The sequence below is a fragment of the Taurulus bubalis genome (genome assembly GCF_910589615.1).
Source record: "Taurulus bubalis genome assembly, chromosome: 8".
NCBI classification, from domain to species: domain Eukaryota; kingdom Metazoa; phylum Chordata; class Actinopteri; order Perciformes; family Cottidae; genus Taurulus; species Taurulus bubalis.
In genome coordinates this window covers 24,291,411-24,316,682 of record NC_136596.1, presented here as the reverse complement: position 1 = coordinate 24,316,682, position 25,272 = coordinate 24,291,411, and the positions used below count along the sequence as shown (strand labels likewise).

General features: G+C 39.9%; 1 protein-coding gene across 1 annotated transcript in view; it reads left to right on the top strand.

Annotated features, from left to right (window-relative positions):
* The window catches only part of LOC306740732 (protein unc-13 homolog B-like), a gene marked incomplete at both ends in the record, with an annotated part of 155,256 nt that overhangs the window by 5,170 nt on the left and 124,814 nt on the right, over positions 1–25,272 (top strand). Inside the window, 2 exons of the mRNA XM_079222962.1 lie at positions 7,229–7,258; positions 13,504–13,603. Of these exons, the coding sequence (XP_079079088.1) occupies positions 7,229–7,258; positions 13,504–13,603 (130 nt within the window). The remainder of the gene's footprint in view (positions 1–7,228; positions 7,259–13,503; positions 13,604–25,272) is intronic.

The window sequence follows — 25,272 nt, the reverse complement described above, 5'->3', positions numbered from 1 at the left end:
CCTTCTTCTCGTTCCCTCCTCCTAATGATAATGCTACTTCCTGGTTTCAGAACCGCCTCCGACGGCCTCGCCTTCCACCTATTCTGTGCTGGCCACTTTCCTCTTTCCCATCCTGAACAGAGAAAGATACGTGACCGTATTTTAGGTGCACATGTGTGTGCTCATACACACGCAGCATCAGGACGGGGAGGATTGTTATTCTAGCTGTTAGCACAGCTTCCGAGAGCAACTTTCATAACCATGGACAGCTCCTCAGCAGACCAAAACATCTGGTTTTGTGTCCCAAAATCCACCAAAAACATAGGTTTATTTTAAAATGGTATACTAACCCTAATAAACACAAAACACAAGGATTGTTTTTTTTGTAAGATCAGGTTTTTAACTTTCACAAAGCTTTTTAAAATGAAACAAGCTAAAGTGCTCAGGATTAATATAGCAGAAAACAACTAGATAGATATAGTGGAGTAATGTCTCACTGAATGGATAATTAAGTCACTTTCCCTGTTTATGTTGTAATCTGAGTTTTTCTATGCTTTCATATTAATATCTGCAGGGCAGAGTTAATCGTTGTTGCAGAGTTTAGGTTCAGAGAACGTGCTTATCATCGCAGCGATCCCTGAGCTGAAATTCAAACCTGGAGGATTGTTGCTGACGGATCAATTAGATTATGGATTATTGTAAGGAAATAAACAAAACCCAAAAAAAGGCCTCAGTTGGACCAAATGTTCACAACTGACACACTGGAACCAGGAATGTTATTATTTATTTATTCCTTAGCATTTTTGCATTAAAAAAAATTTTTTTTTTTGTCGAACTCCTTCAGTCGCAGCTGTGGTGAACCAGAGATGAGGTTCTGAGGAAGTGAATACCAATACACACATTTCTGTGATTGTAGCTACGCTAAAAATAATGACAGCATACTGTTGTTTCAGAGATAATAAGTACATAGGGAAGAAGGTTATGATTTTGACTAATGGAATGATTATGTGTGTGTGGGGGTATGTCATCATCAATGGTCCCCCCCAACCCCCACCCCTTCCTAAAATCCTGCTCGATCCCTCTCGAGGTGTCTCTAATTGGATCATTAGCATGCAGAGTGATGTGAGATATACATTCTGTATAACAACGCCGAGATGGAGAATGATCATGCAGACCGTGCGGACTCAAATGTCTCAACGGATTTTATCTAGGTTTTTTGCTTTCTGTCTCAAATTGCACCAGAATGCGACTTTTGAAATGTATGAAATTGAGGCTACTTTGTCTTATCAAAAAGAAGGGGGAAAAAAGGCAGTTTTTTCAACTTCATGCAACCCTACAGGCTCAAAGGATGGGCAGTAGACCGACAGACAGACAGACATTATTAGGGTGGCTTGGTGAAGGCGGCTGCTGTTAACTGGAAGGGTGCAGGTGTTAATGACACGGGTCGCAAAGAAGTGTGCAGGTGTTGATGACACGGGCCACCAGGTCGCCAACCTCCACACAATCAAACCCACCGAGAGTCACAGGACCAGAAAAAAAAATAGATCGACTGTCTGGCCTCGTGTAATGACAGCGATCAAGTCCACTGCTTTTTCAGAATATTTGATATATACAGGAAAGTTCGTTTTCACCAAGCTAGTGGCTCCCTGGATAGAGACATTTGTGGTCTTCGGATGATGAAAGATTTAGCATGTCGCTTTTCCCCTTGGGTTTTTCAGTATGAGGTGAACTGACTTTTTCATCCATCATCAGGTCCAGATCTCTTGTTAGGGCAAACCTATTGTTGCCAAATACCTGCAACACCACTGGCATTCCCATCTGCCTCAGCTGCACTCTAATTATGACAGCATGCAAACCTGCAACGCCGTGACAGCGAACATGTGGAATATTAAACCTGCTGATTAAATATTAGCCACTCCAGCAAATAGTTCTAACTGTATGACTAACCTTGTTCAATAGCCATCACACGGTTACTTAATCATTAATCCAAACCCCTTCAGAGAAGAAAGAAAGTGGAATTGGTCAAAAATGTCACAGACCCCCAACCGGGGCTCTCTCTGTATGCAGCCCGAGTTCAGCAAAGTAGTCTCCCAATGTACGAGCTGGTGTGTAATTTTTTGCACAGTGGAAATTACATGTAGTCATTATGGCTTTGTGATGCAATTGGTGAACTTCAAAGTCTGAAGTGAACTACAGTCTATAAAAGAATCTATATAAAACCAACTGTATTTTACCTGGCATACCATACAATAGTCATGCCAAAGTCAAAGCGTCGAACTATATGAATGGCATTTCGTTTTTGCACTTTGCATCAAAAGGAAATATCATCAGAGGTCCAAAAATATTCATGTCGTGTTTCAGGAGGTTGAGTGTTCTCAGTTTAGGAAAAAAACATTTCAGAATGGGAAATGGGGGCAGCATTTCTATATAGATAGATAGATAGATAGATAGATAGATAGATAGATAGATAGATAGATAGATATAGTCCTTGAGTCATGATTTAATTGAATCAATAAAAGCTCAAGTCGCCAAGAGAAAAAGTCACATTATTCACCGCTCAGTGTATTGTCGATAGAAACAACTTAAATTGCAGCTGGAAGCACGCTAAAAAATAATACATAGAAAAAAATATGAATGGTTGACCATCTGGAGCTTTAAAGACACATCATTATTCTCATACAGTGCATTAAGCCGATCCATGACTCATCATGCTAACGCCGGTCTGTTCATCAAAAAGCCACCATGGCTTTCCCTCAATATGTCAACTTTATGAAGCGCTCAGAAAAGCTTTGGACGCTCCATGAGGTCAAGAGTTTTGCCGCTCCTAATTCTTGCGGGTTATGACATTTTCTCTCTCTTTCCCATCCATTCTCCTTGTTATTCGGCCACGGCACAATGCAGCAGGGTCTGGTAGTTTTCAGCCCTGCTTAAGGCATTAGCTCAGAGAGATTATCCCACCAGCAGCACGCATCCTCTCATACAATCACTCCGGCATCACGTGTCTGATATGTGGCCTGCTTTACTACCTCTGATCAGCTCTCGGCCTCCCGGCGGCCCAGAGGAGATGCTGACCTCCGCCAGCTTGGAAATGTGTCGCTGACCGTTGTGTTATTTTTTTCTGTGACAGAATGCCGACAACTTGCCACGATAACAATTTTTTTTTTTTAACCCACTAACCTTTAATGTTCCTTTTGACACCTGACCAAACCATTGTATTTACTAAAGTACCAAACATTGGTACAATTGTGAGTAATTTTATGCTATTTTATACTTGTACTCCACTATCCTATCTCAGAGTCAAATATTAGGCTGTTCAATCAAACTAATACATCAAACTAATTAACAATGATATATTAATATAGGTTAAACTAGCCAGCAGCATATGAAGTACTTAAGATCTGCTCCATCTTTACCAGTGAAAGTGATGAACACACAATGGGGTACTTTTACTTTTGGTACTTAAAGTACATTTTGATACTGACACTTTTTTTACTTGAATATGTTTTGAATGCAGGACTTTTAAGAGTATTTCAAGGCTGTGGTATTGCAACACTAACAAAATGGAGAAAATAATAGGTAATAGTTGATCAAAACTATTAGTAATATTCATGCATTTAGAGGTATCAATTTGAGAACACTGCATTCACAAGTTAAGAAAGTTCCAGGCTTTAAAACTGCACATGAATGCACCATTCTGATTGACTAAACCTACCTCTGAAAGACACAATGAGAAATGTTAAATAAATGGATGCGGTTGTATTTCTGTGGGCTAACACCAACATGAATTTGAAGGATCTTAAAACGGTCTCGTTCTGTATCATCTGTTTTGTCAGTTTATTTATTTACTCTTGTCACACACACACACACGTGTCTCACAGACAGTCACACTGTTTAAAAAAAAAAGAAAAGAAGAAGGTGTGTACTTTAATGATGGTTCAATGATAAAACGTTTTTCATCTTTAGCAGCTGTGATCTTTAAGGTGACGATGACTCTGTCGAATGGACGATGAAGCATCAGCCGGGTTGACCCTTTTTATTCACCCACAGTGACAGAACAGAAAGGATGTCAAAAAAAACAAATCACAAGTTTGTGCTCCTGAAATGGAAACAAAAATCATCTCATGGGGCTCATAAAAAACAAAAACATCTCAACACAAATATAAGATAGACAGGAAAGTGCCAGCAGCTCCAGTGATGCTGCTCAACGTCTGACCTTACTCTCTACTTTACCAAAAAAATTACGAATTAATTGCCACCCTGGGATCAATAAAATCACACAGCAAATGTTAGATAAAGTGTCAGGTTACCATCACAAATAGTAAGCAAACAGTGTCCTCCACTGCTCCTCTCTGGGGAACCATCAGGCATGGATACTTACTCTCTGCTAAGGGCTTTGGTGTGATTTTAAATGTCTCTCCCACACTATTTTTTTGTACACTTTTGACGGCTTTGCTTTGTATAAATAAATATAGTATCTTTCAGGAGTGAAACATGTTGTCCACCGCAAATACCAAGATCACAAAGCTGCTCCTACTTTACTACTTTTATTAATTGATCATGACATCAGTAGACTTGATGAGTAGAGTAGAGAGACTACAACATCTGGTGTGGGGCTCGGCTGGTTTTGCTCATACAGTACTCGTTACTTAAGTTTATGTTTTTGTGTCACAGATATTGAATATTGATTGTGGTGTTCCACTAGGACGTATTCTGGGTCCACTATTTTTTTTAAACTTTCTATATAGGCCTAAATGCCCTCTCTTGGAATTAAATGCTGCGGCGACCCTGTCGTGATGTTTGCAGACATGCATCAACTCTGTTTATGTGTCATCTCAGACATTCAGAGCTTGTTTTTCTCTGGGACTCGTCCACTCTCTTCTCCCTGTGACTCTCGGTGGCATCGCCGTGACTCTCTCTCACAGTGCTGGGTCCTTCACGCGGGTATCGTCAGAGTCCGATTGGCCCACTGGGGTTTCCTGTGATCCTCCGCCAGGCCGGCACGAGTGACTCACACACGGCAAACTGTGCTGACAGCCAAAGACACATGACCCGTTCAACGATCTCTCCCTCGCTCTCGCTCTTATCACATCCCACACTTTTCCGACTGCGATTCAATTAACACATTGATCTCCTTTACTGAGGATATGCATTCGAAACCTAATTTATCTAACTAAATTACCTTAAAAAGGCAATAAACTTTCATGTGGCTGCACAGTAAAATGAACTGCAACACATCTCCTGGGGGCATAATTGCACCGTTAATTGCATCAGTGACTCTCTCTTCAGCCTAATGGGCAGCGCACCTTGGCATTTCAAGACTCTGGCATTTCAACACATTAGGTGCTGCATTGTTTTGTGTGACTTCTCTGTTGTTGTTTTTAAGTATCTTTTTCAAGGTTCTTCAAGTTCATCAATCAAGTTTAATTCACACGGCACCTTTCAAAATGCAATTCAAAGTGTTTTACAAGTGATTGACGGGACAAACACAAGATGAAAATGGAGGGAAGATGAAAAGCATGCCAAATTAAGTTAAGAATAAATAAATAAAATACAACACTGAATAAATTCATTATGGTAAAACACCAAAACAAAGTAACATTTAAGGGAAAGAAAAGAAGAAATAAGCAATACTAATAAAACACTACACACTGAATAGATGGGGTTTGAAAATATCAACATTATTTATGGTAATGGTCGATGGACTTGTACTTGCATTGCACTTTTCTAGTCATCCGACCACTCAAAGCGATTTAACCCTATATGTCATTACATTTCTTTTGCCCAAAACACATTGGAGCTGGGGTTCGAACCACCGATCCCTCTGATTTGAAAACCTGCTCCCACACGGGAACACACAGTTGCCACTGTTTTAGTTTTTTGTCCACTCTGCAGTTTCTTAGACATAGCACGACTGTGTTTTCTATCCAAATGCATTGCTGGCTGAAAACAGGTTTGTTCTAGCAGTGGTTTGAAAACCTTTTTATTTTATTTTGTCAAACATATTTCACTTCATATTGTGTCAGTTCCAGTTGTGATTGCAGTATATGTAGCAATCAGCGACGTTAGTGGTTGCACCTGTGACTGGAATACAGCCAGCTAAAGCCGCCGGGGCTCACGTGTTAGCAAAGAAGACACTAGACACAGACAAGGAGAGATGTTATCGTTCATTTAGAGTCTTTCATCAACCTCATGACTGTAAGTTAATATCTACTCATTTTTCTCACTCTGGTGTTGAGAGACACATCTGACTTTGTTCTACTGTCTTTACCACCTAGCTTGAACGCTAACATGGCATGCTAGTTGGTGCTAGGTGACATTAGCGTGCAGTCTGCTTGTCAGAGTTTTGTTTGCTAGAACTTTCTACCCAAGATATATATTTTCATTTTATTTACTTAAAACATTCAACAGAAACATTCATCAAACTTTCACTTGTAACAGTAGAATAAAAGTTAGAGGCAGAAATCTGTTGAAGCGATGTAGCGTTAGCGGTTGGTTTTGGCATAATTCTGTGTCTTCAGCAATTTGAGTGACGGTTTCACATTACATGAAGACATTTCACTGTCACTACAATAAAAAACAAACACATTTGAGGCTTAAATGTATGTGTGAAGTGGATTATGTGATCTTTAACGATGTGAAAAAGTGGAATTGTGGGTCAATAAGGATCATGTGAAGTGTGTATCATAAGCAATGCAATCTGTCCACCCACGGCATCAAATATTTGAGTAAATATTTATGTATTTAACTGAACCCGTCCATTGTCTTTTCACATCTCGCTTCCTTGTTGATAATTGATTACTGACCTATTACAATCCCAAAGTTTAACAGCCAGTCAAGGTTTAAATTATTTTAATATATTTATTTTATCCCAATAATCAGAAAGCAGAAATTCTCCATCAACTGTTGATAATGTTCTCCATCTATCTAGTTTTTCTGTGCAGTGAGGCTGAAGGCATCTCTTTGTGTTATTCTACCACAAAGTTAGAACAATGTCTTGTGCATTTCACATAAAGATAAGAGATATTCTACCTAACCTCAGTTATGTTTACCGATTAAACACATCCAAGATAAACACTCCTACAGAACAGAAAGAAAGAATAAGCAGCAGCATGTGTGCAGGTTATACAAAATAATGTTCATTGACCATCCTGCCTCCCCAAAACACAGTACAAATGACATTGCAGAAAGAGAAGCAAGAAAAACAAGTTTATTTTGTGACTAATCTGTGTTTTCTCTTTTTCTTTTCCAGTGAAGAAAGCCAAACTCCACGGGCCTCCAGGTAAGAGCTAATACATCGTGCTAAATATCTGTTGTGTAGTCATCAAAGCAAGAGACACAGCTGTTTCTCGTTCATTTCTTTTTTAACAGTTCTTTAAATTACTCCACTTCTCTCTTGACTTAATCCCTCAGTTAACATTGTAAACATGAGTTTATGGTCTCAATCTCTAGTTTGAAGTCTTCTTAAATACAGCATAATGTTCATTTAGTAAATTATGGTCTTTAGAGTCAAACGGATCATAAAGCTTTAGGGCGGGGCTATCTACAACTTGCTACCAGAGCCGTATACTCACTGGTTGCAAAAATCCATGATGGCGACGACCAAAACGTCGAACTCGAGGCTCCAAAACCGCAGACCACAAACTAACGGGTGACAACTACGTCCACTTCTTTTATACAGTCGGTTCATGTACCTGAATTTCCTCGGTAGATAAGTCTCAGAAAGGGAAACAGCAGCTTTTTATAAAAGATTTTTCAAACAATTCCTCGTCGGGGATGAAACATCAACATTTCAGCAGCCAGTCAAAATGTGGATCACTGTGTTCTTGTCTCTGCTGGCTGCAGCTGTTGCGCCCATCTCTTCTCCAGGCGATGATGAGGGGAGAACAACAGCAACGAGTGGGAGAGTAAAAAAAATAATCAATAGATCATCACAGACAAAGGGCCACCTGCTAGCCCGAAATGACAACGTGTCATCCCGGCATAAAGGAGAAGATGGAGACGAATCTCTCAGTGTCTTTTGGAAACGGAGACAGACTCCAGACGCAGGCGGTGATTTGTCGTCGGCCCGCCTCCGGCCTCCGATCGCAGAGCAGATTTTCAGAGCGGAAGGAAGAGATTTGATTGGCCTCCCCAGGGTTCATAAAACGGGACATGAGTGATGGCGTTGCTACCGTACAGTCAGAGCTACTGTAGAAATGCCCTTTAATTTGTTTATTCTTCAGTTCCTCCCTTTCAGTGTTTTGCAGTTTAACTTGTTTATAATACCAAAGAAATTGCTCAGTCAACTGGAAAAAGAAGCAGCCGACCCTTCATTGAAACTTGAAACTTGAAACTCTTTAAGCATCCTGAGAAAAGTGGGGTTGAGCACTGGCTATTTGATATGTTATATCAGTGTTGAATTACATCGCAGTCCCCTTTTAATGAAATGGAAGTCCAAAAATGTTTTTTACCTAAAACAAACGCACCTCCAGGCTTTAACACATGTAGGTGATGGAGAGTAAACCCAGAGTGCAGTTCTGTCATGTGACACGATTATTAGTCTCAGGTCAGACAGAACTAGCAAGAGTTTGTCCCACTCTCATGTCCCAGTTTGGGAAACATGATCTGATTTATCTTAATAGTATAAAGCAATAGATTCTTTGCCTTGGGGGAGCTGGCTGATGTCCCAAAATGCCCCTGAAACCCCGGCTGGTGGATGACCCCTGGGACGCCGTGGCTGGTATATGTGTCACTCGATCCCGATAATTAGCTCAAAACACTTCAAATGGCACTAAAACATACTGGAATCACTTTAATTTTCAGTTTTTATTAAGAAAGTAATATTTGTATCTTTTTTTTTTGTGAATATGCTTTTTGTGAAAAACAAACAATCTTAAATAAGGAAATCATAATTTGAAATATTCCCCTTCAAAAATACAGGATAGTCTAAATAAATTAAGTGAAACTAGAGCTCTGATTCGAACCCCATTTGGAATGTCATTCCTAAAAAAATTCCCTCGGGCTTGAATTGTGTCAGAATCGCGCCATTTTGCCGCTTAACAATTTTTTCAGACCTTAGAGTCTGTCATTGAAAAGGGGAATGTGTGAGTTTGCATTACATATGTTTGTTACTGCCCTACAAACACTTTGCCTTGACTTTGTCTAGAAAAGCATATATATATATATATATATATATATATATATATATATATATATATATATATATATATATATATATATATTTGAAATTGGGTTTGGGCCCAAAACTGTGGCCATGATTCAGGCTCAGGTTTTGATATAAACTATGCAGTTCCATGTAGGTTCAGAGTTACCTTCAACAATAGTCAAATTTCGACTAATAAGGTACTTTAAATCAATGCTAACGTGGCAACAACTCTGACATGTTTGTGTTGCTCGAGCGAAAAAATTCTCCCAAAGAATTAATCCTGGTGAAAACGGTTGCCAGAGTCAGCTTGATGCATTGCATCATGAGATTCAATCCACAGGACACAATGATTCCTCTAATAATTGCTCAAATATTTGGGTCTTTGCCAGTTTTTCCAGCCTTTTTGGGCCAAATGTTGCTCATATTTCAGTTGCAGCACACTATGGAGAACAGGCGTACTGCTGCGTGACACTGTAACTGAAATAAAAGAGATCTGTGCCAGAATACATAATGTAATTCACCTTCAGTTACGGTCAGAGGCCACTTAGGACACAGCAGCCTGTTTAATTGAATACTTCCTTTCCCTCAAGTTTAAGGGTTGCGACTTAGTGGTGTCAGCTGATATCGGCTTTTGGGTCTTGACACCACTTACTTTGCTGGCAAAATCTCTGGATTAGAGGTTTGTGAGGCGGGATTTTAATCAGAAGGGAAACTAGTTTGAATCTCCAGCTGCTTCAGGGGAGCTTCTGGGTTTGTAATAGTCAAAGGTGTGGCTTTATTTTCAGTTTTTGATTCCTTTTTGTTATGATGAGTGCGGACCATTTTGGACTGTACTTAGGTTTACTTAGACACAGAGCAACATAAATATTCAATTAGTCATGTGTTCATCCATCAGATGAGTCTAACATGCATCCTATGTTGTGGTCTCCACCATCTCCTGAGGGAAAACTATCTGGTTATTTGGTTGCCTGATATTCTTCTTTCCTCACCAGCTTTTGTCTGTATGCCGTTTAGTGCTCGGCCATAGTTTATCAGTAAAACCAGAACTAGAATCTTATTGGCTTCGTCACCACAAGCGACCCCTGCACATCACATCTCGATAACATGGGAAATCTTAATTAACGCAGATTTAAAGTAATGTAAACGTAAAGCAGGTTGTGCTGTTGAAAGAAATGCAGCTGAAGTGGAAAAGAGAACATCCTCTGTCTGTTCGCACTAAGAGACCAACATGATTTAGTCTCAATTCAAAATCTCCTTCAGCTTACTTCATCCACCAAGGAGCTCTCCTCCGCTCCTCTACGGCCTCCTCCGGCAAGAGAGTATTCATTAGTGTCGACAGCCGAGTAAATGTCATCTCGCCTGGCACGTCCATGTGTAACCAAATATAACTTATTTATTCTCATAAGTCATCGCCACTTAATTATAAATGACGCCGGCTGCTCCCCAAGAGGGTCCTGCTGCATGCTGGGAAATGTCCTCCCCACCACAGCTAGTTTGCTGCTCACCGGAGGAAGGTGTGTTTGTTTGTTTGTGTGTGTGTGTGTGTGTGTGTGTGTGTGTGTTTGCATGCAACCTAGCATTGATGGAGGTCATCTTTTATGACAGCCCAGGAAATCGATTTTAAATATAGACGATAGACTACATTTCTTGTTAGTTTTTATTCTCTTTTTTTTTCGTGGCAGGTCCAGTTGTTGGATTTTCCTAATTTTTCCATGTCACTTTTAGCTCAGGTTGTAAATGGGGCTGTCTACACCCTGCCAGTACCCTCGTACCCTTAATCACAGAACTGGCAACTCCTTTAAGTGAATGATGGATTATTCCTGATTAACCATTTCGACCCCCCGGTCTTTTGCCTCCGACGTTACGGCTGCGCTCGGCGGGGTGACGGATAGGCCGCACGCCTGCCATTTCATGTGTCTCACATCAGGATGAAATCTAGGTAGAATATTATATATAGAAATTCTCGGCTTTTCCATATCTGATCCGAACACATGGCTGAAGATGGTGGTTGAAGACTAAACCTGTTTGCCCACATCTAGAAATTCAGCCCAGTGTCATGGTAGTTTGTGAAATAGTCACGAAATGCAATCTTTTGGTTTTGTGTTCATGGAGATGAATTGTCACTTTTTTTTCATGTCACTCAGCACAATGGAAAGTCCGTTATGACGGGACTTTTAACCAGAAGATCAGTATTTAACACCACGTTGTGGTTTTATGGCCAAAGATTTACTTAAGGTATCATGTCTGGCTGATATGGTTTCTTCTGATCCTGGCTTTAGATTGAACCAGAATTATACAACAAAATACATCCAGGCATTGTTTCAGGGATCTACAGCAACATTATGACATTGTCATGTCATGTGTTTCCTTCATTAGAACAGTGTTTCTTTCCAAATGATCTCTTGCTTAGAACAGAATCAACGTATCCTTGTACGTTGATGGTGCTAAATTAATTCAAGCATTAATATGGCAGCAAACAACTGGCTGTAATAGGACTCCAACTAACCACTATTTTGTATGACAAGTAGCCCCGCATTCAGTGAGCACAGCTCTCTAGTGGGGTAATATGGTACTATGAGCTCCTTTAAGATATGATGGTACATCACCAGTTAAGGAGGAGAAGAGGCGTTAGAGTTGTTTCCGCTGTTACCGCCACTTGCACTATTAACTTCCAGCTGCCAGCTCAGCCGTCTTCATGTGGAGAGCCGTGTGGAGGCAACAGATATGTTCTGAATTTCAAATGCATCACCTTCAACAGATTCCTGAAGACTTCATTGCGTCTCGGAGCTTAACCAACCAAACGCTGGCCGTAATGGGATGATTTATGCAGCCGAACAATTGTCTCATCTTCACCCCACGTCCACTGACACTGCCCTCAGCTCCTCTTGCCCCTCTTCAAACGAAAGTGGTTGTTAGATTGAGAACACAGATGTACAAGGACACACAAAGACACACACTGGACACTGTGTATACGCTCAGCGTACATGCGAAGAGTGGGCTACTTGAGGCAGGTAATCAAGCAGGGATTAGGCGGTTGGTGGCTCAATCCTCCTTTGTCAATGCTGATCATTGTGCGCTAGATGGACACAGACAGACAGACTACATAGCTTTTAACTCCCTTTTTGATGTTCTTTTATTGTCTGTGCCCTTTCAAAAAAAATATTATATTATTATAATATTATAAAAATGACAAAACCACTATGTTTAAGGTTTTGTTTGATTTGGGCACCTGAAAGAAGCCTCGGTTATGCTTTCCGTGAGCACGGTCGCATGGACGTCAGCTGACATGGACAGCAGGGTTTGCCATTAAAAGGCTTGGTCATATTGAAGTTAGAAATTCCAGTATCGTGACAAAAGAAAAACGTGTTTACTCCGCAGTGTGGTCCCATTGAGCTTGATTATGTCGTTTCTCACTAAACTTATTTGGTCAACAAATTAGCAGCATATGAATTACATTTTTCAGAGACTATTTTCTTGTAAAAAGTACTTTTAAAGTTTACGCTGCAATCTGTTTCAACAGACATATGTGATCCTGTTTAGTGTGAGGACAGATCTGCATTGTTTGTTGATCCTATTTCATATCGGCGAAGACATCATAGGTGGCATCATTTTTTAGGACCTAATAATAATAATAATAATAATATTTGATGAGGTATGACTGGGGTTTTCATTGCCTTTCGATGGGACTTGCACTTGATCACTGCTGGCTGATAGTTCTGCACAAACATGCTGTCCTCAGTGGTTTGTAGTTTTTGAAGTGTTCAGTAATTTAAAGGGAAAAGCTTAATGTATTGCACAGGCTAACATTAGCATATGCTCTGTGTTTTGTGGTCACCTCCTGCAGCTGTGTCAGGGATAATGACTTTACCTCCTTTTATATTAGTGAATAACACAACATTATTCATGAAATTGTCTAACTGTGTGTTGTGTGTTCCTTATAGTTCTTGTCCTGTGCGTAGTTTTCATATTTTCTCCCCTGTCTGAAAAAGGTTTTTTTTTTTTTTTTTGCCTGTTATTTATCTCCCCTTCATCTTTTCATGAGCTCCACAGATGCTTCACTGATCCAGAAATAATGGCTGTTTACTTTATTGTTAGCCAGGGATTGAAATTTATATTTCCTGTAGTTCAATCAATAAGTCGGATGGGTCACTGGAGCCTGGGGATGATGCAAACAGGACAGAACTCAAGAAAAATAGTTTGTTTCACAACAATCAGTCAGTTATGAGATGACATTTTAAACACATAAATGTATGCATGACAAAAATGACAAAAAATAAATAAAATACTGAACTAGTCTGGAAGACATCCTCACATCCTTATTCCTCATACAACCTTTGCAGCTATTTAAACAAAATGCTTTGCTTTCTCATCTTTTCCAGACAAGTTCAACGCCTACGTAACTTTAAAGGTGCAGAATGTGAAGAGCACCACCATCACCGTCCGAGGGGACCAGCCATGTTGGGAGCAAGACTTCATGTTGTGAGTTTCCCCTGATGATGCCGCTCTTTCTGTTTTTCTTATTCCTTACTGGAGCAACGTTTATTTGTGACGAACCTGATCCTTTTTTATTTCTATTTTTTTTTTTTACATCAATGTATCAGAAATCTATTTAAAAGTAACTTCTGACAATAGCTGCATACAAAATAAACTCACTGTAAATATATCTGGTATGTAGAAACATCGCTCGTATAGTGATGTTTATCTTTTTCTGTAGATTTAAATTTAGAAAAATAATGTTGCAAAAACATAAAGCCAGCTTTCTTTTTTTCCGGGTTTGTAATTCTTCAAACCTATACATGAGGATACAAAATGGCTGACATGCTACTGATTAATTTAACTTTTTAAATACACACTCATAATTAACAAGCATATCTATCGCACATAATGCTCATGTAGCAAAAACAATCTGTCTGTGTTGCCGTATAGCTAACTGAGCACATGTTCCTTTGTGTGTTCACATTATTTGTCTTTGCAAATTTAAAGCATGCAAGGTGGCAATAATACATTTGAATACAAAACAATAACAAATATATTTTCCTTTTGGCACAAAGTTTGGGAAGCTAACATTAGTTACTTGTCTTCCAGTTTCTTCAAATGTCTTTTTTTTCATTTTTGTATTACTTTTTCGCCTCTGTCACTCATATTAGCAGCAAAAGCTTGTTAGCTTGTTCCGCACCAACCTCTTGGAATGTATTTAAGACAAATGCAGAGAGAAATTGAAGATCCGGAGTGTGTCAGCCCCACAGATGAATGCGGGCCAGATAACCACCGTTAGCTCACTTGCTAGCCGGCTTTAATAGGCCTTACTGAAATTGAAAGGGTGCGTTGGACGCCTGTGGGACTCCCGGTCCGGCCGGCTGACACAGACCACTAAATGGGAATTTGTGGTTAGAGCAGGTAGGATGGATGGAAAGAGAAATTACATGGCGAGCTCAGATAAGTGGATGAGTCAGTAATAAATCTAATGAATTTTCCGGTCCAGTCTGATTCCACTGGGGAGAGAAGGGGCAGATGGAGCTGATCTAGTGACCCCACTTCACCTTTTATGCTTGTGGAAGTCGTGCTGCTACTCGTATCCTCAGCCAGAGGGTATTATTTTTTGGGGAAAGAGTTATTAAGGTGTGGTCACATGTAACTCGTGGAATAAGAGAAAGCACTATAGCTCTTTGGCTTGGCTTTGATTGGGAGATTGAAGAAATCACGACACATTTTCGTTTTTTCCTCCAACTCAAAACTGTTTATAAAAATGATGCTTTGCTCTCATCTCTGCTTTTGGGGGGGGGGGGGGGGGGTGTAGCACAACAGTTGCTCGGATGTCTAGACGTCGAGGTTAAAAGTGGGCTAAATTTGCCAACCTAGGCTTTTTATTTAACCGTTGTTTCAATAGCATTTCAATGCATTTTAATGTGTTGCTCTAAACACATGTTGAATTATTATTATATATATATATATATATATACATATATATATATATATATATATATATTATTATAGTTGTTGTACTGGTTTTATGTAACAAAGAACTCAGAGTCTACAGCCATGCTTATAGCAGCTCTGTACACGGGCAAAGCGGTCCTAAAATGCTCACAATTGCAATGTTCACATTCCAACGGCGTTTAGCAGGAAAATCTTCACTATTTTCACCATCTGTTAGCACGCGAACATTTACAAATTAGCACTGTACACAAAGTACAGCCGAGGCTGATGGGGTAGTTAATAGTTTAGCAGTTTTTGGGCATAATCTAAAGGATTGGATTAATAAATACTTTGACCTGATAATGGTGCTGAAGTAAGTTAACGTGACATGAACAGCGTTTTTCTGGGTGAATGTCCTGTGTTTGTTTGACCCCTCACTACGCTGATTTACGTGATTTATAAATGTATTTCTGATATGTCCAAAACAGACGTAATCCTGGAGAAAGTAAGTTTCTGCATACTTGATACTTGACAATGCAGTTTTGTAGGTAGTATATCGGAGGTTGTCACTCTGTTCTGAAGTCTATTTTTCCGTTGTTGAAGACTTCTTGTTGAAGAATTGTTTTAAGGTGATTTTACTCTGTGCTATCATTCTTTTATTCCTTTCTTTCTCTTTCAATCTTAAAAAAAACAAAACATTTGCTTTGTAAAGAAAGCTGACCTCTGATCCAGCTGGCTGAAGTTATTCTTTGCTTGTATTGTTCAACACTGATAGGGCTTCACACGATGCTTCAGGTGGAGAGATTTAAAGAAAACCCTTTTTTTTTCCTCATGTGTACTTCCGCCTTCACACACTAATCATTGAAACAAAACTGCATTTGTAACTGATACATTCTGTTACTTAAACTTTATAGGTTAGTGTAACGACTATGCGTTACCACGTCAGTTCTGGGCGGCACACAAGGCAACACACTCGGGCTGGGGTACGTAACAAGCTTTATTGTCTGGTGCGCTCTCGGCCTCGCCCCTGGGCGCACCTGTCTGCCGGTCCCGGGTCCCGTCGTTTCGTGTCCGTGCCGTCGCCTCCGCGCTGTCGCCTCCGCTTCCTGCTCCTCGATCAGCTGCGTCGCTCCCCTCTCCTTCGCTACTGCCGGTTTTTAAACCGGGAGAGACACATACACCAATTGCCCTGAGCTGAGCCTGATTCCCTCATCCCGGCACCTGTTCTCTGAATCGCTCCCCCCCCCCCCCCCTCTCTCCCTCTGCACCTGAGCATAACCCCGCCCCCTTCCACCACAGTTAGAATTTGGGTATATAAGTATATTAGCAGGTCTTTAAAAAAAAGAGCAAAAGTATGAAAGGCCTTTCCATGGGAAAATGTATTAGTTTGACACTGATTTGTATTGGTCAAATGGGTCAGTAAGTAAAAGCATGTCAGGGACATGAATTCAAGTTGACATATTTTGCAAAAAAGTGCAAAATGTGTCCCTCTGCCCTCCGTTCATCTGGAGTTCAGCTTCATCAAAGTGAAGCTGAAGGTAACACGAGTGGAATCTTATTCAAGCATATGTATTTTTTTCTGTAGTATCATGACTGAGGAAATAAAATAGAAGCAAAATAACGAAAGCAAAGACTTTCTATATAGTTATAGAAAAGCTGTATTGCTGGGCCGATGTAAGGGAGGCACGGGAGAACCAGGTCTGAGCGCGTCAGACTGTCGGACCCTGCTGCGGTAACAGGAAAGGTTTTCTAAAGGGACCCTGGCGCTTGTAAACACTACCGCCTTTATCCACAGGGGCGCCATAACTACTACAGGAAAGCTCCTCTTGTCACCTTTTTCTTTTTTTAACCATCGTCCCAAATCTTGAAGTCAAGAGGTTTTATTACATTTTAAATTGTAATTCATTATCTCCACACACACGCACACGTAGAGGCCTATAAAATGAATATGGCAATCGACAGGCTATCAATTAAAAGAGATGAGATAATTCCACTTCATGATTTAGACTGATATACATTCCTATCTCTCTGCAACACGAGAAGCTTGATTACAAAATAGTTATATTTAATGATATTAATATGCATTTAAACAGCCTTTAAAATGTCAGTATTAGGCATTCTGTACAGATTAAACACACACACACACACACCAGTTGTGTATTTTACTATACACAGATCTTTCCTGCAGACTGATCCCCTGAGACTTGATTAGAGGGATTGGATGGATTGACGGTGGATCCACATGATTACATAACGACTACCCTCCCTCCTCCTTATCATACATAATCTCTGCTATCACCCTGTCCTCTATCAGATCTTGTCAGACAGTTTTTTTCCACTTTTTTTTATCATGTCTGACATGTCTTTCAGATAAAGAATAGATAACACATCGCGCTGTCCGCTGTGGTAAAAAGAGAGATGTCTGATTTTTACGCTCCTCTTTTCACGGCGAGAAGCGGAGTGAAATGCCATTTAAAATGACCATAATGAGTGAAAAGATGTTGATGATTATACAAAGGAAAAACCCCAGGGCCTCCTACGATAAATGCCTAATTAGATCCAAAGGCTCATTAGCAGCGGTGGCGTGCTGCGTTGAAGCGCTGTCGGAGGTTTCGAGTAGGAATCGCAACTGAGTTTGATTCCCAGACTGAACAGGAGGAGTCAGTGTATTGTACAAATTAAAGAATCACAGTATATATATATTTAATATGTATTCAAGCTATATGACACGGTGGGGATAATGTTTTTAACGGATCAGGTTAATGCATAATGTAATGGTTGAGACAATAAGATCCAGATGTCTTGACCGATGCAGCTCAGAGATCTCCTCTACAGCGGAGAATAGTGCAACTGTACGTCTAATGCATTTAGCAATTAGGTAGCACTTTGTAATTACTACACACTATTTAGCATGAGTAAACACTTAATTCATCATTCATGAAGCATTATTAGTAACTTAATATGCAATTCATGAACACAGTTATAAATGTTTTATTCTTGATTAATAAGCTTGACTATTATGCGTTTCATGATTGGATTTTCATACTTTATAAATTAAGGATTCCCCATTTGTAAATTAAGTAATATATATTGCAAAGTATGAAAAACCCAATCACGAAACACATAATAGTCAAGTTTATTAATCAAGAATAAAACATTTATAACTGTTTATGAATTGCATACTAATTAATGAGTTACTAATGAGTGTTCATGTTGGAACAATGCTTTTTAAATGATTAATTAAGTGTTTACTCATGCTAAATAGTGTGTAGTTATTATATAGTGTTACCAATTATTTTAATGCTAAGAACTGAGCAGGTTGAGAAACTGTGAAAAGTGTCTTGATAAGCTCTCGCTCTAAGTGTGTATTTACGTGGTAATTTTGCCCTTTCAGAAGTTCTGAGTCTCTCTGGGTGGTCACTCTCTTGTATCTTTATGTTGAGCCCCAGCGGTCTCCGCTCTTGCCAATTACCCGTTTACAAACCATTTAAAAAAAAAGAAGAAAACTCCACCTTCTCCGCACCAGCCGTCGAGTCAGCAGGCTACGGAAAATCTTTTCTCTGCAGGATAAAGAATGAATATTGTTGGCGACTCACAAATGCATAAAATGTTCCTTTTACCAAATCAAAATGTGCAGATTAAGTCATTCGGGTCGGCTACCCCGATGGCCGATGTACTTCATTTCATTGTGCATCCCTGTGCTGAACTGCACACTCTGCATAATAATTCTGAATATGTGCATTAAGAGGCACCTTATTTTTCTTCTTCTTTCACCACTGTTATAAAAATAGGTAACTTTTAACTTTGATTACGTTTCAGCTGAACACCGTTAATTGTCCTCTTCACACCTTTAACAGTACACACTGGAAGATGAGTTACTGGAATGAACCAGGATTAACAGGATGCACATCCCAAAAAACTTGAACGACTAAAACAAGAACAAAACCGTGCGAGCGGACTCAGGCCACTTTCTCGTGTCCGCCACGCGCTCGAACAGTGAGAAAAATGTCTCCCAAAATGATATGCCCACTGTATTAAATGTGGAACAAGCAATACAGTCGGACAAACGCATGCTGTTCTCATCCAGCGTTCGATGCTATACCTACAAAAAAATAATAAAATTATTTATTTATTCCACAAAATATAATCGCATGTAATTCACGTTGTTTTTTTTTCTAGGTTTCTTAGTCTTTTGGTTGTTTATTTGTTTATCAATTGGGTAACGCTGTGGGCAGAGATGGGCAGTATTTATATTTACTTGTATTTGAAATATGTATTTCAAGTACTTTCAGTATTTTGTAATTTGTATTGATAGGGCCGAAAAAAATCGAACGTAATTTGTAACAAAATACTTTAGAGTGGAGTAATTTTGTATTTAAAATACTCAAAATACTTTCTCCCCAAATCAAACAACAGTTCACTTACCAAGCTCCTTTTTGTTCGATTTAACAACCCTCCCCTCTTCAGCTCCGGCTGAGAGATTGTTCTCGTTTACAGGAATAATATTCCATCCGCACAGGAGGCGGTTAAGACCAGAAATATTTGAAAAGTTAGTTGTTCTTAAAGGCAACTAAACTGGCTACTCGGTGGTTGGGTATAATGACCAAAATGAAAGGATTATCATATCATAAAGATGTCAGTGTGAACCTGTATGAGACACTTAACACTGTAATACAGAACTATGTGGCTTACCATGCCACTGGCCAATGTAAGAGAGAAATAAGTAGGCTACCATGCCACCGGCCAAGGTACAGTAAAAGAGAAGTAAGTAGGCTACTCACTTGTTAAGTTACCTGTTCACTTTAGTATTGATTTACTATTTACCTTTTAGTTTTATTCATTTTTCTGTGCAGAACTTGATGTACAGTAGTTTATTGAGTCTCTTTACCTGTGTACAACTCGTTTTAATTCTATATTTTGCTTTTATAGTATACATAGGCCTAATGTGTGATGCGTTTCATATGTGATGAATATTTTCTTGTTGTTACAAAGCCAAAGTTTATGGGCTCCGCTTAAGCCCCAGCCATTTTTCTAATTCCGAATGGTTTCGCATACCCATACTAAATACAGATCATATCTCCTCAACCACAAGGGCTATTTGAATAATTTCAAAAGGTATAATATACAGAACGCACTTGTGCAACTAGTTAAGAGGTTCATATAGCAGTATCTGTGTTACTGGTTTACTAGTTTATGATGGAACACAGGAAAAACGAAAAGTGAACATTTCGTGTACCGGAGGTTTAGGTGTCTGAAAGCAACAATGCCTTAACTTTCTTGCTGGACCTTTGACTCCTCTGGTTCCACAACAGAGGGGCTCTGCAGATGCACCAATACATACCAAGCAAGTCTGTGTAGAATATTGTTTAATCATAAGTAAGTCATATTTCAGTGTTTTGGCTGGAAAGTGATTAATATCTGGCTGAGGCTTTATCTGACAGTGGTTTTGGGGAGATCTCTCGAGTCATATTTATGGTTTATGTTCATATTTATAGTTGAATTGTGTTATAAACATGTAGGCTTTGCAGTTGTTTTTTTGGTATCTTACAACAGTGGCTTTGGTATTGATTCATGGGAGTACGAGGACTTTGAGAGTGAGGAAGACCTCCTGATTTTTTGTAATATATTTTTTTATTTTCAGGCAAGTACACAAAGAAACAGTGCAATTGTGATACATTTATGGGGGCACCAAGGAAAGAGTCAGTAACAGCAGGTCATGGCATATTACTACAACACCTCATCAGAAGAAAGTCCATCAAAATATCGAAGAAGAGGTCTCCAGCAATTCATCAGAGCACCCTCTAAGAGTGAATTTAATTTTCTCCAATTTAAGGAGGAACAGGATATCATGTAACCATGCTTTGATGGACGGGGGTTGTGAAGATTTCCATAAGAGAAGGATCTTCCTACGGGCAATTAAAGAGGCAAAAGCAATAATATTGTCCTGAGTCGCTGAGGTGGCAAGGCTGTCAGGAGACCTACCGGAAATAGCTATGTGTGGGGATGGATTGACGGTTATACCTAAAATGTCAGAAATGGATTTAAAAAAGGACTGCCAATATTTATCTAATTTGGAACAGGACCAAAACATGTGAGTCAGGTTGCAAGGAGTCTGGAAGCATCTACTACAGGCTTCATCCATTGACTGGAAACATTTTAAAGAGTATGTTTGCTGTAATGTAGATGGTGGAGCACTTTAAACTGTATGAGAGACAGACTAGCACAGCTAGAAGAAGAATTAACAGCCTCAAGAGCAGAGGTGGGCAAACTACGGCCCGCGGGGCATTTTAATCCGGCCCGCCGAGTATTATAATTATTATAACATTAATAAAATAATAATAATAAAAAACAAAAAAAAGTTATAGTAAAGACTGCTGTAGCGCTTCTCCGTTCCCAAGTTCAGTTTCCTGAAGCACGATGACCACAACAGACCAGCGTTGATGTTTCTTCATGCTTATTTATTGCACAGCGCTCTTTTAGGCTTTTCGTGTGTTCTGCTGCAGCAGAAAGACCGCTGTAATGCCTTCTGCCGCGCACACGGCTCTGCTCGGTAGATATGTTTCTGATGCTGTGTAGTTCCTCTTCCAAAAATCGACCAACACTGAGGATTGAATGTAGAACACAACTGGTCGAAACTTGCAAAAACGCCATTAACGTATAAATCACGCGCTGGGGTTTATTGAGTTGTAAGACCATTAATACTATATATATATATATATATATATATATATATATATATATATATACACACACACACACACACAACACTGAATGCTCTGCTCTACCAAATTGTGAATGTGAGAAAACGGAAAATCCAGGAAAAAAGTATTTCCTGTATTTTAAATACAGGAAACATTTTCTCTGGCACCAGTATTTTATTTTGATACATTTATTTGAGGGGTATTTTGTCTCAAAATACATTTTGATGTATTTTTGCCCATCTCTGCCTGTGGGCAGCTGGAGTTATATGTAGGAGTAGGCAGGTACAGGACCAGCATGCATCTGGCTAGGCCTATGTTTGTTTTTTTTAACAGCTCATTTGAGGCATCATGAGGAGGTCCATTGTTCTTTTGTTTGCTTGTTTTGTTTCGTTAAATAAATCATGAGGAAAAACGGAATCCTGTATGGAAAATGCATTTTCTTGCCTGCGTAAACCACAAACCCACGGTGTGTCAGTGGCCCTTTAAGTGTTTTATTTATTATTTATTGGACAAATGGCCACTACAATGCCCGACAAAGATCTGGTAGATCGCCAAAAATATCACAATTAAAATCACTGGGAGCTTTTGATTAAATTAACCAGGTTACCCACAACACAAGAGACATCTTTGTTTGGTCTTTATTATATCGTATAAATAGTTAGCAACACTGAGGTAGTCATTATTCTGAACGTGTCACGCACAAACGAGACTGCAGTCATAGCTGCGTTGCTACTGCAGGGAGTTGACAATCTCACAGCTGGCCGCTGAAGGGGCACTGAGGCCCTGCCAGATGTGCCGTCTGACTCTTTAACTTAGACCCTCAGCCGCCACTTCTGTGAAGGAGCAGGTCGCTTCAGGTCGCAGACCATCCGAGCTGAGGACTCATCCAGCTGGTGACTTTAGCCCAAAGTTTCTTTAGAGAGCCCCTCCAATTAAAACAAGTGTTTTTCTTTTGTCACGTCCTCTAGGTATTTGACCTTGACTATACTGTGCAAGTTCTGTCTCTCGGAGGGTGTTTTCACTCATTTTACTTTTTAAAATGTCTGCTAGTTGCTAATTGTAGTGCACAACTGACTCCAAAGGGTCTGTGTCCACATCGTGCCTTTGGATATATATCTATACAAGTAAAGACATATCACCACTCTAACCACCGCTGTATGGTAGACTATCTCACGGTTTGAGGTAGTTTTTTCACCATGAGCACCAGGTTGGATGTCTGCTTCATACTTTGCATGGATGAGCTTGTTGCCACTCAATCTGACTCCCAGTTGCACCTCAGTAAACATTGTTAACATGAGTTTATGTCTCAATCTCTAGTTTCAACTCTTCTTCAATACAGAAAATGGTCATTGAGTAAATTATGGTCATTTAGAGTCAAACAGACCATAAAGCAGGGTTTGCTTTAGGGCGGGGCTACAAGGTGATTGACAGGTCTCTTCAGAGACGTATATACAGCGTTTCTACCACGGCGTCATTTAAAATGACGGCAGCTGTAATCAAACATGATGACGGACAAAATGCCAAACTTGAGGCTTTTGAAAAAACAGTCCACAAACCAGTAGGTGATGTTTTTACATTCTTAAAAACTGGAGGGGAACTTTAAGTGTCTCCTCTTCTCAGTGAGCAGCAGTGAACGAGGGGACTAGTCAACTTCATGAACTAGGGGAGCATGTCGGTGGCCTATTTGAGTGTGATTAGATTAACTGTCCTGTGTGTGTGTGTGTGTGTGTGTGTGTGTGTGTGAGAAGACACCTGTGCTTTGTGTACGTTTAGCACGCTATATACATGTCGGTCAGGTGGACGCCTCCTGGTTGTAGGATTAGCAGCCGTCTCATTCTCCATCTCTTCCCTGCTGATAGCACTCCCGTCTTTCTTTCTGACTGTTTTTCAGTTGGCTGGTAACCTTTCTGAAATCCTGATTGTTTTAGCTGCAAGCCGTCCATTAAAGCTGGAGGGTTTAACTCTCACTGCGCTGAAGGGTCTCGTCTCAACGTGGAGCACATTTTGAGGCAAATGAAAGAAGAAAGAAAAAAGGCCTCATTGAGCATCACATCCGGTTTTGTTATGATTGTGTCTACACTGGGTTCACAGCCAGGAAAAGTGTTCCATGACTCAAACTGATTACGCTGACAAATGCCTCCACTTCTACCTCAACAGCGTCGTGGCCACTAAAGAAAAAACGTATCACTTTCCTAAAAGCGAACGCCGTATTTGCTGAGAGCGTGTCTCATCGACGTTTATGCAGCTGATTCAGGAAATGAGACGCTAAACTTCAAGTCACACTTTTTGTTGGATGTGTTTCTCAGACACATTGTCTTTGCAGCTTGAGGGATGATGGTGATGTCGGTTGCTCCATCTAACGCTTTGGTCCACAGTTACATATCTCATTGCTATGAGACATTCATGCTCTCCAGCGACATGAAACCCAGATGACTTTGCTGACTTTGTACCTTCTCGTGAGACCAACGGATCAGAATGTCCAACACACAAGTAACTTCCTTTAATGCCGAATGTTACATCTCCTCTAATCACCAGTTCCAGTAATCACTATTGGGAATCTCAAATGTTTGTGAGAGCTACAATATGTCTTACGTGGTTTTAGATAACACAGAATTATCTGAATAAATTTGCGTGCCTCACATCAATTACTGTTCAGTTTATATAATAAACCCCTAATTTAATGGTGACTTGCCAAGTGAACACTATTGTTTCCCCCTAAATTACCAAGCGAGGGTACCAGATAGCGACTCATTATGTGTGTAAATTACACTCATTGTGGGTAATTGCTATCTTGAAGTAACCGATGCGATACAATACTCTCAGCTAATGGCTGTGGGAGTCTGTCCCGCCAATATGTTGCATCCCACATGGCATCAAAACCCAGTGAGGCTCATCCGATTCTTTTTCTTCTCTGTAACCAGCTGGGCACCTGCCTAAAAAAACTAAGAAAGAATCCATTTAATTATCCTCATTTTGTCAGAGAACAAGATTTATATACACGCACACACACACACACACACACACACACACACACACACACACACACACACACACACACACACACACACACACACACACACACGGATTACTGCCGTTTCTCACCGGCTGCAAGAACGGAAGAGTTTCACAATGTTTGATTGAAGCCCTCCAAGGTGAATTCCTAGATGTTCTCTTTATAATGAAAATGCTTTTTGTAAAAAAAAAGACCAACCTGTTATTTAAATAATTTAGAGAATGACAAACACATTTTTTTGTGTGACTATGAAATGACTGGAGCCTCAGTTATGATCTACAAGCTGGAACACCCTGTAGTCCCCCAAAGTGAAGTGAAGTTTCTGAATGTTCCCATCCTTTGCAACCCATCTTCCATCACTTGTTTCCCCCCGTAATGTCCACTAGTTAGTCCATCAGTCAACATGTTGAATATGTGTGAGTTACACTTTGGTAACAACTGGAGCTGGAACATTAGCTTTAAAATTTGCCGTCATTGTAAACGTTCACAATTGGATGATTCCCTTTGATTTTGGTGAC